Source organism: Phalacrocorax aristotelis, chromosome 4 (assembly GCF_949628215.1).
Source record: "Phalacrocorax aristotelis chromosome 4, bGulAri2.1, whole genome shotgun sequence".
Lineage (NCBI taxonomy): Eukaryota > Metazoa > Chordata > Aves > Suliformes > Phalacrocoracidae > Phalacrocorax > Phalacrocorax aristotelis.
In genome coordinates, this window is record NC_134279.1 from 40,184,265 (window position 1) to 40,196,839 (window position 12,575).

At 38.4% G+C, this 12,575-nt stretch overlaps 1 protein-coding gene across 1 annotated transcript in view; it reads left to right on the forward strand.

The window, feature by feature from the left end:
- Nucleotides 1–11,713, forward strand: part of CPE (carboxypeptidase E) — a 59,988-nt gene extending 48,275 nt beyond the window's left edge. Inside the window, exons 6-9 of the mRNA XM_075091074.1 lie at nt 3,307–3,446; nt 5,831–5,930; nt 7,700–7,818; nt 8,952–11,713. Of these exons, the coding sequence (XP_074947175.1) occupies nt 3,307–3,446; nt 5,831–5,930; nt 7,700–7,818; nt 8,952–9,050 (458 nt within the window). The 3' untranslated portion in view covers nt 9,051–11,713. The remainder of the gene's footprint in view (nt 1–3,306; nt 3,447–5,830; nt 5,931–7,699; nt 7,819–8,951) is intronic.
- The last annotated feature ends 862 nt before the right edge of the window (nt 11,714–12,575 follow it).

A 12,575-nucleotide genomic window follows, 5' to 3' on the forward strand; every position in this document is an offset into this window, starting at 1 on the left:
TCATTCTTCTGTGTTCAGGAAAGGCCCTTTAGCCACCAGACCCCAGGGAAAAATAAACCTGTAAATAAAATCCATGCTATTTTTAAAACTGGTCTTCTCCCTACCAGTATGTAAGTAATGATTTCACTTATGCACAGGAAAGCCAAATTAAATTTGCACAGACAGCTTTAATTTTGGCATTTCCTTAGCTGTTGAGTGCATAACTTTTCAACATTGATAATGTTTTTTTAATGTACCTTTTGTGTGGAATAGCTATTTGGAAATATAAATAAGAAGAGCAGATAGCAATGAATTACTAGCTAGCCACGTGCCTGTTCTGTCATTGCAGTGTCACCTGAGTCTAATCAGATTCATGTCATTACAAAAATAGCATTTCAAAGCAGCTTACATTGCTGTACTATTAGGCTATTGTTTAAGTGTCTCTTTATTTTCAGATACTCTCAAATCACTCTTGGCACTCAATTAATTTGTTCCTAACTTGAATTCCCTTTCATGTTACCAGTTTTGGAAGCAACGTTAGGTAAATTTTTTTAGGACTTTAAATGACATTTGTAGAGGGCACATGTTCTCCTTGTTACACACAAGGCTCAAAATCATCCTGTCCTGCTAAAAGCTACTGTCTTTATGTGTATAGAGGCTGAACTAGCTTAGTGCTTGAAATGTAAAGTCCAAGTAATCTGATGCCTGGATGCCAGGAGTACACCCTGCACTCCACTTTCTTTATGAAGGTTGGAGTTCCTTTGTTTAAAAGCTGAAGAATTAATTTTATCCTATAGTCTAAGCTTATCTATATGAGCACTAACATAGAGACACAGTAGTCCTTCAGGACAGTAGAGCAGTGCAACAGAGGAGTGTTTCTGTTGCTCAGTTTCAAAGAGAAGTCCTACTCGTGGTTGGCAGTGAAGGGCATGAATATCAGTTACATCTGAGGTCTGCTAAGCCTTTCTGATCTTCAGAGAGTGGTCCCTGTTAAAGTACAAGAAAGTTAGTTTTGTGCTATCCTTCATTAAAATGAGAGGCTTTGGGAGTGTGGTGGTGTGGATGCACGTGATGATATGCCATGTGCATGACAATAAGGAATAGGGCAGTTGGAGAGCTTGACCAGTGGCAGCAAAGTTGCTGCAATGTTGAATAAATCTTTTGAAATTTATTGATTTTTTTTTTTTGGATGTTGCACCTAATCGACATATTGAATAGGCAGGTAAAGAGTGCAAATAGTATGTAGCCAGCCCGATGCTCTCCAGATTAGATGTAGTAGGCCACAGTTTAAATCTAGGCTATCTTCACCCCTTTCTCCAACCCAGAGATTCAGATCACCACCTGTAGCTCAGTGATGCAAGCTGAATTTTTTCAGGAGCAACATGCAGACTGTGGCCCAGGCCAGGAGCTGGGAAAAAAACTATAGCATATGGACATTGTGCACAAAACTGGAAAATATATTGCTTCTTTATTCTGTTCTTGAGAAACTAGGGCATCCCTGAGTATCACCTTGCTTTGGGAGGTGGCAGGGAGGGAAAAATTTCCAGAGAATTGGAGCAGTAACAGTCAAGAGTTGTTGGCACCGCAGTAAAATTACATCACGGCCTTTGGCTCCCAGCTCCTCTCTTCATGGACTCTTTGTTTCTTGTAGAAGAAAGACAAAAATCAAGAAAAACAACATTATCTAGTGTCTGGAACAGACGCCTGGCAGTCAGCTCTGCCGTCAGGATTTTACTCCTGACTCCGCCGCGCTCTCGCTGTGTACTGCTGGATGGTCCGTCTTGCATTCTGCCTGGTGGGACATCAGAGCCATCCCTCCCAGGAGCACCTTTGCCTTCTGTGTCCTCGTTTTTCAGCCATTTAAAAAATGCTTTGAAATAAAAATGGTTTTTTAGGAATCTGAAATGTCCCTGTTTCTATCAGTAGTTAGGAGTTTCGCTGCTTGGTTGGCAGAAGACAGATTCACCCTAATACGTTGGCAAAATCCCACCTGACTCAATCTGTTCACTGCCCTCAGTGTTCTCCTTTGGGCATGACATCAGCCCTCTGGACATTTCTGGACCAGTGCACAACACCGGTGCTTCGGTGAAGAGACTACATGTGTAGCTTGCATGGGGTAACATAGGGCTCAGTGAATTAGCTGTGTTTGAAGCATTTTTAAATCCCTCATTGACCTCTATGGGGGTGCTCAAAATGCTTGGTAGCCTTTTTCTTTTCAGTCATCCATTTGAGAATCCACTAGCTCTGCTAGCTAGATAGATTGGGAAGACAAGCGCTAATTCTACATCAGCTTTTGCAAAGATTATATTTATAACCCTCCTGGGGACAGCCACAGTCCCTCTCCAGCTGGTTGATCCAGTTACAAAACTGGAAAGCACTTTGGTTATTGCTTGACTGATTTGAGAAAATAGCCGATATTTCCATGTAGTAAGAAGAGAGACTCAGAAGTGTAAAAGAGTACATCTTTCCCATCAAGTTTTTATTCTTAGTGATGATGCTACTGTATATATTTTTAAATTCCTATGATTAAAGTTGCATAAATAATGATGTTTCTCTTAATGTATTGATTATTAATTTTGCAGAGGCATTGAGTGGGTGGGAAATACCTCTAGCCATGGAAAAATTTCTGTGTAAATGAAGTTCATAGGAAGTTCGATTTTGGGGTTTGGTTGTTGTTGTTTGGGTTTTTTTTTGTGAAAAATCATAAATACTGGGAATCTGTGCCAAGAAGCTTGACAAAGAATATCCCTTAGCAAACAGATGCTTTTCCTGTAAAATATTACCAAATCAAAACCCTATATTTTCAGAAAAAAAACCCAAAACACACGTTTTTGACCAGTCTTTATAAACCTCTTTTTCAAGGGCACTTTGTCATGTTTCATTTGCTTTCTAATTAATTGTCATTATTTTTGGTTTACAAAGCGATCACCTTTTACTTTCATCTGGAAATATTTTAGCCATATTTGGAAATAATTTTCTGTTCTCAAAGAGGAAAAAAAGTAATTTATATGTCAGTTATCCAAAAGCACGTGTCAGGTAAAAGTATACAGGCCAGGTACAATATCAGGTAGAAGTATATAGGCCAAGTGTTAAGTCTTTGCTAAACTTCCCATGGGAAGAAATTGCTTTTGGGAATGAATTGTCTTGTTGGTCTCTCTGATTTAATGCCACTGATTTCAGAACTAAGCTGATTAAATAGAACTGCACCAACTGTATTTATAGCTATTATTTTCTTAACAGCCCCAGCGTCTCCCATGCCCCCCTTTACTTCTGTTTACTTCAGAACGATGCAAAATGCATCGCTAACGCTCTTTTCTGGCCTTGCAGGAATGCAGGATTTCAATTACCTCAGCAGCAACTGCTTTGAAATAACCGTGGAACTTAGTTGTGAAAAATTCCCACCTGAAGAAACTCTGAAGGGCTACTGGGAGGACAACAAGAACTCCCTTATCAATTACATCGAGCAGGTAACAAAAAAGAGGATGGCAAAACATCAGTTATCGTACATACAACTTCTAAACTTTGTGCGGTGTGAACATCTAATTCAAAATTTCATATTAATCCAATTGGTGCTCCAGAATCCTTATATGTCTCCAAGGCGGTAAATCCTGTGTGATCTTTCTAAATATGTGGAAGAAGAGGGGGAAGGAAAGATGGTGTTATAGTATGTAATTCATCTCACCTTACTTAAGCTGTTACAGACATTTAATTTAAATTATTTGTGTGGGCTTCCTCAGTGAAAAGAAATACACATCACCAGAGTGTATAATTCATTCCCCTCAACACTGATGAGTGTACTAAGAGAGATGGATTGCTCTCTACAGATAGCAGAGCGTGCCTACAGACATGGGGTGAATCGCTCTGGATGTACAGGGAGCCTAGACGGATTAGACTGGAACAGCCTGGCAGTTCACTGTGGTGTCGAGGGACGCCTCTAATCCTGGTTTTTTAAATATTCTGCTACGCTCTGATAGCATGAGCTGCTGATATTAAATGTAGAGCTGTCAGTGTGATGATTCCATTAAAAATTATACAAACTCTGAGAGTGTGAAGCGTAGTCATGGGTTTAGACAATCTTGTGCTAATGATTTGTTATAAGTTAAGACTCCTGAAATAGATCTGTCTGTGTGTTTGCGGTTTTTATAGATTTTGTTGTGCTGGGGTTTTTTAATCATTTCATTCCAATGTAACAGGCTGCACTGAAATGATGGTTCCAAGCAGCGTGGGAGTTTCGACTTTCTGAAATCTGGATATTGTAGTTAAAGATCACAAATATATCTGATATCATTAACAGCCGCACACCTGGGATTGCAAAATCAGAAGCATACTTTGTTAGTAGTGCTGGCCAAGTAATACATTCATTTCTTGAAAAATGTATTTGTGGAGAAATGCTTTAGTTAGCCAGAAATCTGAAATATTTGAATATTTGAAATGTTTGTTATACAGTTCTGTTAGTAAGTTCTATGTGGGCTGAGGAAAAAGCTCTATCTGCACTGCAGGTTTTTACCCGTTTATGATGGGATCCATCTTAAACTGTTCAGCCCCTTTGTGCATGGGTTAATTTTCTCTGACTCATGGAAAACTACAGTGTCACCGCATTTTCAAATTACTAATGTGTAAGAGATTATTTTGCCAACTTCCTCTGCTCCTGTGGAGCTGCTGACTTTGTGCTTGAAGTTCAGGTGGTCTCTCTGGCATTGGTTTTTATCCTCTTACAGGCTAAGTGGTCCAGCTCTATGCTCCAGCTCCCCCATGATTGCTGAGGACAGGGCAAATATGTACTTTCTGCTTTTCCAAGCCAATCTCTGTCAGGCTTCTCCCGCAGTGTAAATTAGAGGAATCCGGTGAGCTAAATTATAACAGCTGAATACACCATATAAGTTCGTAAAGGGGAACATCAAAATCTCAGAATAAAATTTGTGATCCAGAAGTCTTCCAGTATCACAGAATCAGAGAGAAGCCTGAACTCCACAGCACTTCCCCACTTAATTTCCAGGCTCCCAGTTAGATGCATCTCTGCGCAGGTTCAAAACGTCCCATTCTCTCCAGTGCTGAGCCCCATATCTCAGGCTGTGAAAAAATAGTTGATCCTCAGTCTCTTGCCTCTGAGGAGCTCAGTCTGCTGAGAAATACTGGCAGGACTGGTCTCTCCACACACTGCAGTCAAATGAGTGCTTTAATTTCACATCTGCTGGGAACAGACAGATTAGGTGCTGCTGGTGCTGCTGCCTGGAGTATGTTGCCTAAGAGGCAAGAAGGAACTAGGACGTGACCCACCATCACCTTTCTCTCACAGGCCATGTGGGGAGTGTTGTGACTATATGGTCCCAGCTCAAAGGCCTGGATGTTCTGGGTACACAATAGAGAGCTCAAACATCTCACACAGGGATTGCCCATCAAAGTCCAAGTGCCTGCATTTAACCTTGTTAATGTTTCACTGTTAAGCAGTTATGTCCATTATTAACCCTAAATTCTTACAGTTGTTGAAAACTTAAAAAAAAAAAAAGTTGGGGTTTTTTTAGGCTCTTTCAAAGCTTTTCAGCACATTCCTTAGTCCGCAGTGACAAAGACTTTCAAGTCAGTGTTCACGTATCTTATGATTTGCTGCATATTTCTGAGAAGTGCTTGCATTGCACAGAGAAATTGGCATAACTACCAGATGAATTATTTTTCTCTTCACCGTTTGTTCCATTTTGATGTTTAGTAATTATCCTTGATAGTTGTCAGCATGTAGACTGTGGGATCCATAACATGTATCGTTAAATATATCAATAGATATTTCACTGGCGAAAACACTTAAGAATTTTCCAGTGATTTCCCTTGTGTTACTGACTTCATTTATTTATTTTAGATTCATCGAGGAGTGAAGGGATTTGTTAAAGATCTTCAGGGCAATCCAATAGCAAATGCTACAATTTCTGTGGAGGGGATAAGCCATGACATTACATCAGGTGAGTGTGGTACCTCAGGAAAACAAGAAGTGCTAGAATATACTGCTGCTCGCGCTGCTTGACAACCTGGAGCCATTTCAGATCTTACTAGCTGAAGCTTTATGGGGGCAAAGTTTTGAAGCCAGGAAAACATGCTGTACCTCAAGAATCTTGTTGCCTACAGGATTTAATGAATCTTTCTCTTGTATTTTGCTCTCAAAGTATCTGGAGACTGGTTGTTGGGACTTCATGGATCTCTGGCATGAATTGGTCCTGGCAGCTCTTGGTTATTCATGCTTAGTTTGTCTTCTGATTTGCGGTGCAAGCAGTGTCTCGCAACTCTGCCGGGATTGATAACATTAGCCACCTTCTTTCACTGTACATAAAAAGGCAAAAAGTATAGAGGCTGGAAATACATTTTCAGGAATAATAGAAAGGGAGTAAGCTGTGCGAAGAGATATTTGGAGGTATGAGAGTGATGCATGCGATGCTACAGCTCATGCATCTACAATACAAAAAAGCATCTAATCATGAATCCTCTCACATCATTGTGGGTGTATAAGGCTGGAAGTCATGTGTTGTCAAAACAGTGAGGAAAACAAGTACTTGAATTCTAGCACATTCAAGAAGAATAAATAATCTTTGATTTTTTTTCCCCTGGTCCTTTGTTTCTGAGTTAAAATTCAGCTTTGTTCCAGTGCCAGGAATTAGAATAGATCATTATCATAGTTCTGCAGGAGTAATTTTTTTCTTTCTGTTTTATGAAAAGTCTGGGAACAACTGGGCTGACTACTGACAGTTTTGACTGTGAAGTTGCAGATATTTGAGTAATATTTCCCTCTGTGCGCTGTGTAGCTGCAGATGTGCTGGAAAAGCATTTAAGGAACTGGCAGTAAGAGCATGGCCGAATGCTTTAAATGGCGCTGCTAGCTGACATTTAGAATAGCCTTGCTATGTTTTCTGACATTCTGCATGGAGGTAGAGAAGTTCAGAGTGTTAGCCTGTGACAAATTAGATGATTGCCCACTTCTTGTGCAGGTTGGATCTGATTCTTTGTGAAAATGGGAGAAGGTCATTTCTAGAGAAGAGGATGATGCATTTCTGTTCTGTGACCGAAAGAGATGGCCTGCAGTAAGACTCAGTGCAGTAGGAGTCTTTCTTTGACCCGAGTGGCTCAAACTTTCATTTCTTTATTTAGCTAAACAGAAGAAAAAAGCCCTAGATATTGCCTGGATAGTGAAACATGTAGATAATGATGCTTCAGGGGTGATACATGCGGAATATTCCAGGAAATGATTGTTTATAGCTTTTTCAGCAAGACAAATTGAGAAAGGTGGTCCTATTTATTTATGTGTGATGAGAATAAAATGTATTTAAATTTGGATTTTTGGAATACTGAGGGACATTAAAAATCCACATTGCATTGCAAACTGAAACTCAGACACTTAACAGGAGCTGCACACTGGCCAGGGGGTGCTTCTAAAGTAAGAATAATGTCCCAGATTGTCCTTTTTTTCAGTGTGCTGGAGAGCCTTCAGCCTCAGCAGGCAAAATCTTTCATGGAGGCTACAGCACAACTTCAGAGTTCAAATCTGTGTTTTGGTTACCTGAAAAGAAGAAAATCTGTAATGATATATTTATACAGCCCTTACAGAAGAATCCTTTCAGACGAACAAAAATAAAAGGCTGACAGGAATACAGATACTGACAAAATATGCAGTCCCTTCTCCGTAGCTGCATAATTAGTTTTATATATATTTATTTGGATTTTATTTTCTTCTTCTCTACAGCCAAGGATGGTGATTACTGGAGATTGCTTGTGCCTGGAAATTACAAACTTACAGCCTCAGCACCAGGCTATCTAGCAATAACTAAAAAAGTGGCTGTGCCCTTTAGCCCTGCAGTTGTGGTAAGTGCTCACATGTATGTTGGTTTATCATCTATTACATATATATTAAAAAGTCTTACTTGTTTTTCTTACTCTTACTTTTTTCCTTGATGGTATACATGTAAGCAGGAGATGATTTTTCATAATATTTCATAATATGCTAATTTAGAAGACAGACTGGAAATCTAATCTTCTAGTACTTGCTGCACAAGCAACTGAGAGTAATGTCATTGTAAACTCATTTTGTCTCCTGTTGGTCTTATTTATAATGAGAAGGCAATATTGAGATACTTACACTTTTTTTGAATTGGTTGATGTGTGAATAGCCAATCAGATAGAAGATTACAGAATATCTTTAAGTAGTGTGTCCTATAAAGGAAGAGGTGTTGATGTTTTCACTGAGACTAGATATTTTTAATGTAAATTGTCAAGTGGCTACGTGCATAGGTTAAAGCCAGCGTTCAGCTCTGTGCAGAAAGATAGTGGTGGAGCTCTGCTTTGTGTAGATACCCAACATGTATAGTGAATAAGACCTAGGTTGCATCTAAGAGTTCAGAAGCATTCTTAATTCATCCTCTGTACAGGTGTGGATTCCACTCTTCACAATTAAAATAAATGCTTGTTTCTCTAGCGTGTGTCATACGCTAGGATGTACTACACAAGCACATCATAGCTACAGTAATGAGCTATGTGTCAGAAAAGCTCCCTGGATCTTCTTGATGGCATAAAATTGAATATGTGTTTTGATAAGCTGGGGGTCTGCATTGCTAGGTGTTAGACAGCGATACACTGATGATAGTTTTTATTATATGCTGGAAGATTTATGTGGCTGGTTATTATTCAATTTTAATTTCATTGGCCCATATTTTTTAAAGTGTTTAGACAAGTCAAAGACTGGACAGATGTCTGGTTTCTGTTGGAACTTTTGCTCACCTATGTGCCTTTTTTAGATGTTTATTGTACTGATATGCTTGTATTGCACATATTTAAATCAGCCCTGAGAGACTTTGAAATAAACCTAGTATAAAACGGAAGTTACCTCTCTAACCCCCATGTCTGTGTTAATCAGCTTCTTTCAATAAATGATTGAAAAGCCTACACTTCTCTCTCTCTACAAATCTTAACTGATGTTTTTGATTGTTTCTCTTGCTCAGGTTGATTTTGAACTGGAGTCATTGTCTGAAAGAAAAGAAGAGGAGAAAGAAGAGTTGATGGAGTGGTGGAAGATGATGTCAGAAACACTAAATTTTTAAATGAAGATTATGGCTTTACAGCTTTTAATCTATTATATGTTGACTTAGTATAATGTACTGTGAAAAGTCCCTATATTCTAGATTTTGTGCAGTTCACAATAATTACTTTTAATCTTTCAGTCATCTTTTGATTAATATGATTATAAATAACTACTAGCCTCCTAGCTAGATAAATAAGTTATTAATTTACTTTCATATTGTTATAGAAAATTTATATACAAATCAGAAAAAAATGAGTGAATGGCTCTACAGCCTATATGGAAGTACAATCTCTTGTGTATTATTTGCAAGTTCAGAATATGTAGGTTAACTCTTAATTTTAAAAAAGAAATATGCTGTAGTCAATTCCCAATACTGCCAGAAACATTTGACAATGCATAGTAATAGACAGTGCTCTTTACTGTATTCTATAATGGACGTTATTGAAAAGATTTATAACAACAGTGTGTGGTGTAATACTGTTTTACAAGGATTAAAATTCAGTATAACATTTTGTATGTCTCTGGTGTTGGGGCTATTTAAATAGGTAAGAAAAAGAGCTGATGTAATTTTCATAAGCAGAAGGAATCTGCATAAGCTTCTTTATTAAAGATGGTATGGAATGAATTCAGAAAATAGTAGAGTTTCACTCTTTAAACTGTTAACGATATTTCAAGATCAGGTTTTAATTGTTTCCCATTACTTACTATCCAAATTAAAAATTGTGAATGGCTGAAGAAGAGGAGGAGCTTGTGCATCTTGTTAATATGGTGCTTGTGTTTGTTTTACAGCAAGGAAAAAAAAATTGTTTCAGGTGATTTCTGTTTTAATTAGATAACCACTTTTTCAACAATCTTTACATGTGTCCGTGGTGTCTAGATAATCAACCAAAAGTTCATGTGTTCACTGAAAGCTCCAAAAACGTGACAGTTTAGACTGAACTGGAAGTCTACTGAGGACATGTATTTAGTCGCACAAGCCAAGAATGGTTTTGTTTCCAACTTTGTTTCTTCCACTGGTTAGTCTTATCTAAAGCTGGAAGCAAGACAGATAAGTGAAATTTCTTGGTGTGGTGAAGTTTTCCCAAAATAATTTAAGATGATACAAAAAGCAACTTTGATTTAAAAAGATCCTGCTTCCTCCCATTTTTTTTTTTTTAGTTTACTTGAATTACCTTGCTTTCATATTTTGTCCAAGATGGGTAAAATTTGTGGACTCAGAGAATACATGTGAACCATAGTGGGTGCAAGTTTGGTGTAACTCTTCTGAAACCACTGCTGGTATGATACTTGATAGCAGCTAAGCATCTCATCTGTTTGAAAGCTTACACACTATTGCTGGTCTATTTTAATTCAAGATCAGATGTTTGATATAGATTACCTTCCTGGTTTTTTAGTGTCGCTGTCTGTGTTTTGATTAGCATATTCTTTTAGTTCATGCTGTAGGAGTTCAGTACCGTTCAGAACCAACCAACAATGCACTATCATGCTCCTGCTGTAAGTGAAAAATCACATGTTCAGGAGTAGGATCCAAATTTACCTCCTTCGGGTATTTAAAAATCTACTGACAATACTGTTTTTTGAGAATATTAAATTCTTTAATAAAATAGCACTTGATCCTTTAAAGTAGCAGGCTTAAGGGTTGACACAGATTGATAAATTCAACAGCAATAAAAAGGCATAAACTTTCTCTGCTCAAGAATTTGCTATGTAACATGTAGCTCATTTGAGTAGTAGATATTTAATCCCAAACTTCAGGGGAACTTCAGTTGCTGTAAGTCATCAGACTGTGATGAACTTTAAATCTCCATTGTGATGAGCAACCCCTGTGGCAAATGAAGTATCATATCTGAACATGTCTTGATAACAGCTTGTGGCTAGCTGTGCACAACAGCATGCATAAAGGATGCCCGGTTATGCCAACTCAGGTGTATATGACAATTTGAAAGGCTAAGACACATAGCACAAAACACACTCTGTGCCTGGAAGTAACGATCCTGTTTTAGATTGAACCAGGTAAAATCAAAGCAAACGGTACAAAAAATAATTAAAACAAGAGACTGCTGGCATGTGGGCAAATGGCTACAGGAGTGTTTCTGACCTGTAAAATAGTAAGGCAAGCGTATATTTGTGCAGAACAATCTGCTCTACCCCTTCCAAACCTAACAATTTCAATCCAAAAAATATTACTACATGGTGCGATGCCTGTCATGCATCTGGTCTTCTTGTGTGGTGCATTGTGTGGCATAGTTACTGCAGACATTACATCAAAGCGATCTCATATCGGATTTCTAATCCTGACTTGTATTACGTGTGTGAGATCTTCTGGTCTACTGTTTCATGAATTTGCAATTAAATGTAGTGTCTCTTAAATGATCTCTTTGTTTTGCTCTAGATGACTGCTTGCTATTACTGTGCTGAGAACAGGTTAAAATGATTACGTGTTACAACACCAGAAGCACTGCCGCTGTTCTTGCTGTAGGTGAACATCCTTAAGAACAGCGTAGCCAGGGCTCTCAATAAATTAATTCATTATGTAGCTTTCCTAGCTGAACTGAGCTGTGTTGTAGGACTGTGTATGTTTAAATGGAAGATTAAAGTGTTGTGTGATGCTGAGCTTTTGGTTAAAAAGGCACATGCTGTACTCTTGTACAATAAATTTACAGGTTTATTTAAAATGTAAAATGTGTGAGTAATTTGCAAGTTCAAAATGTGACCTCTTTGGCCATGCGTGTCTGCAAAGTATGTGATAAACATCCTCAGTGAGGTACGTGTGCCAATGAATTTGCTGTTTGAATAGAGAAACGAGACTGGTATTAGAGCCATCCATAGCCCGTTAACTTTGTGCCAGGACATCTTCCTTTTGGAGCATACATCTTTCTGAGGGCTTTTCCCATGCAGGTTTTCAAGTCAAGCTATGGATAAGAATGAGATGCTCTTCATCTGTACGTGGTCGGTAGGGACAGGGCATATACTTTTGTGTGCCTCTCCCACAGTATTTACAAATCTATTATTTTCCCATATCAGTCTTTAGGATTAGAAAGCATACATGCAGTGCGCTTGCATACCTGTGGTACTACACATTCCTTATAACTACAGTGGTCAGGATTATAATAGTCAGTCAAATAAAATTACTGTGTCTGAATTATGTTTCCCTTTTCCTAGTTGTGGTGTTCATGTTGAAATATGTCAATTCACATATAGTCCTGGCTATTTCTGAGCTGATAACAACATACATTAAAGTATAAGTTAAAACTGAGGTGGTATGTAAGAAAGAATTGCTACCAAGTTTCTTTCTTTGAAATTTTTTTTCAACAGATCTAACAGGTGTGTTAGGCACACTTAATAACTAGCCCATGAAGGGAAGAGGATTCAGAGAAGGATGACATGTAGCTGGAGTTTAAAGTTAAAAGGCACAGTTCCCATGAGCCTGATTCTCTCCCATAGCTAGCTTAGTTTGACTCACCTGCACAGGCTGTAGAATAGCAGCAGTTTAATGACTGCCTCTTTCATGAGCAGCCGTCTATAGCTTCTCAGTAAAACCTGC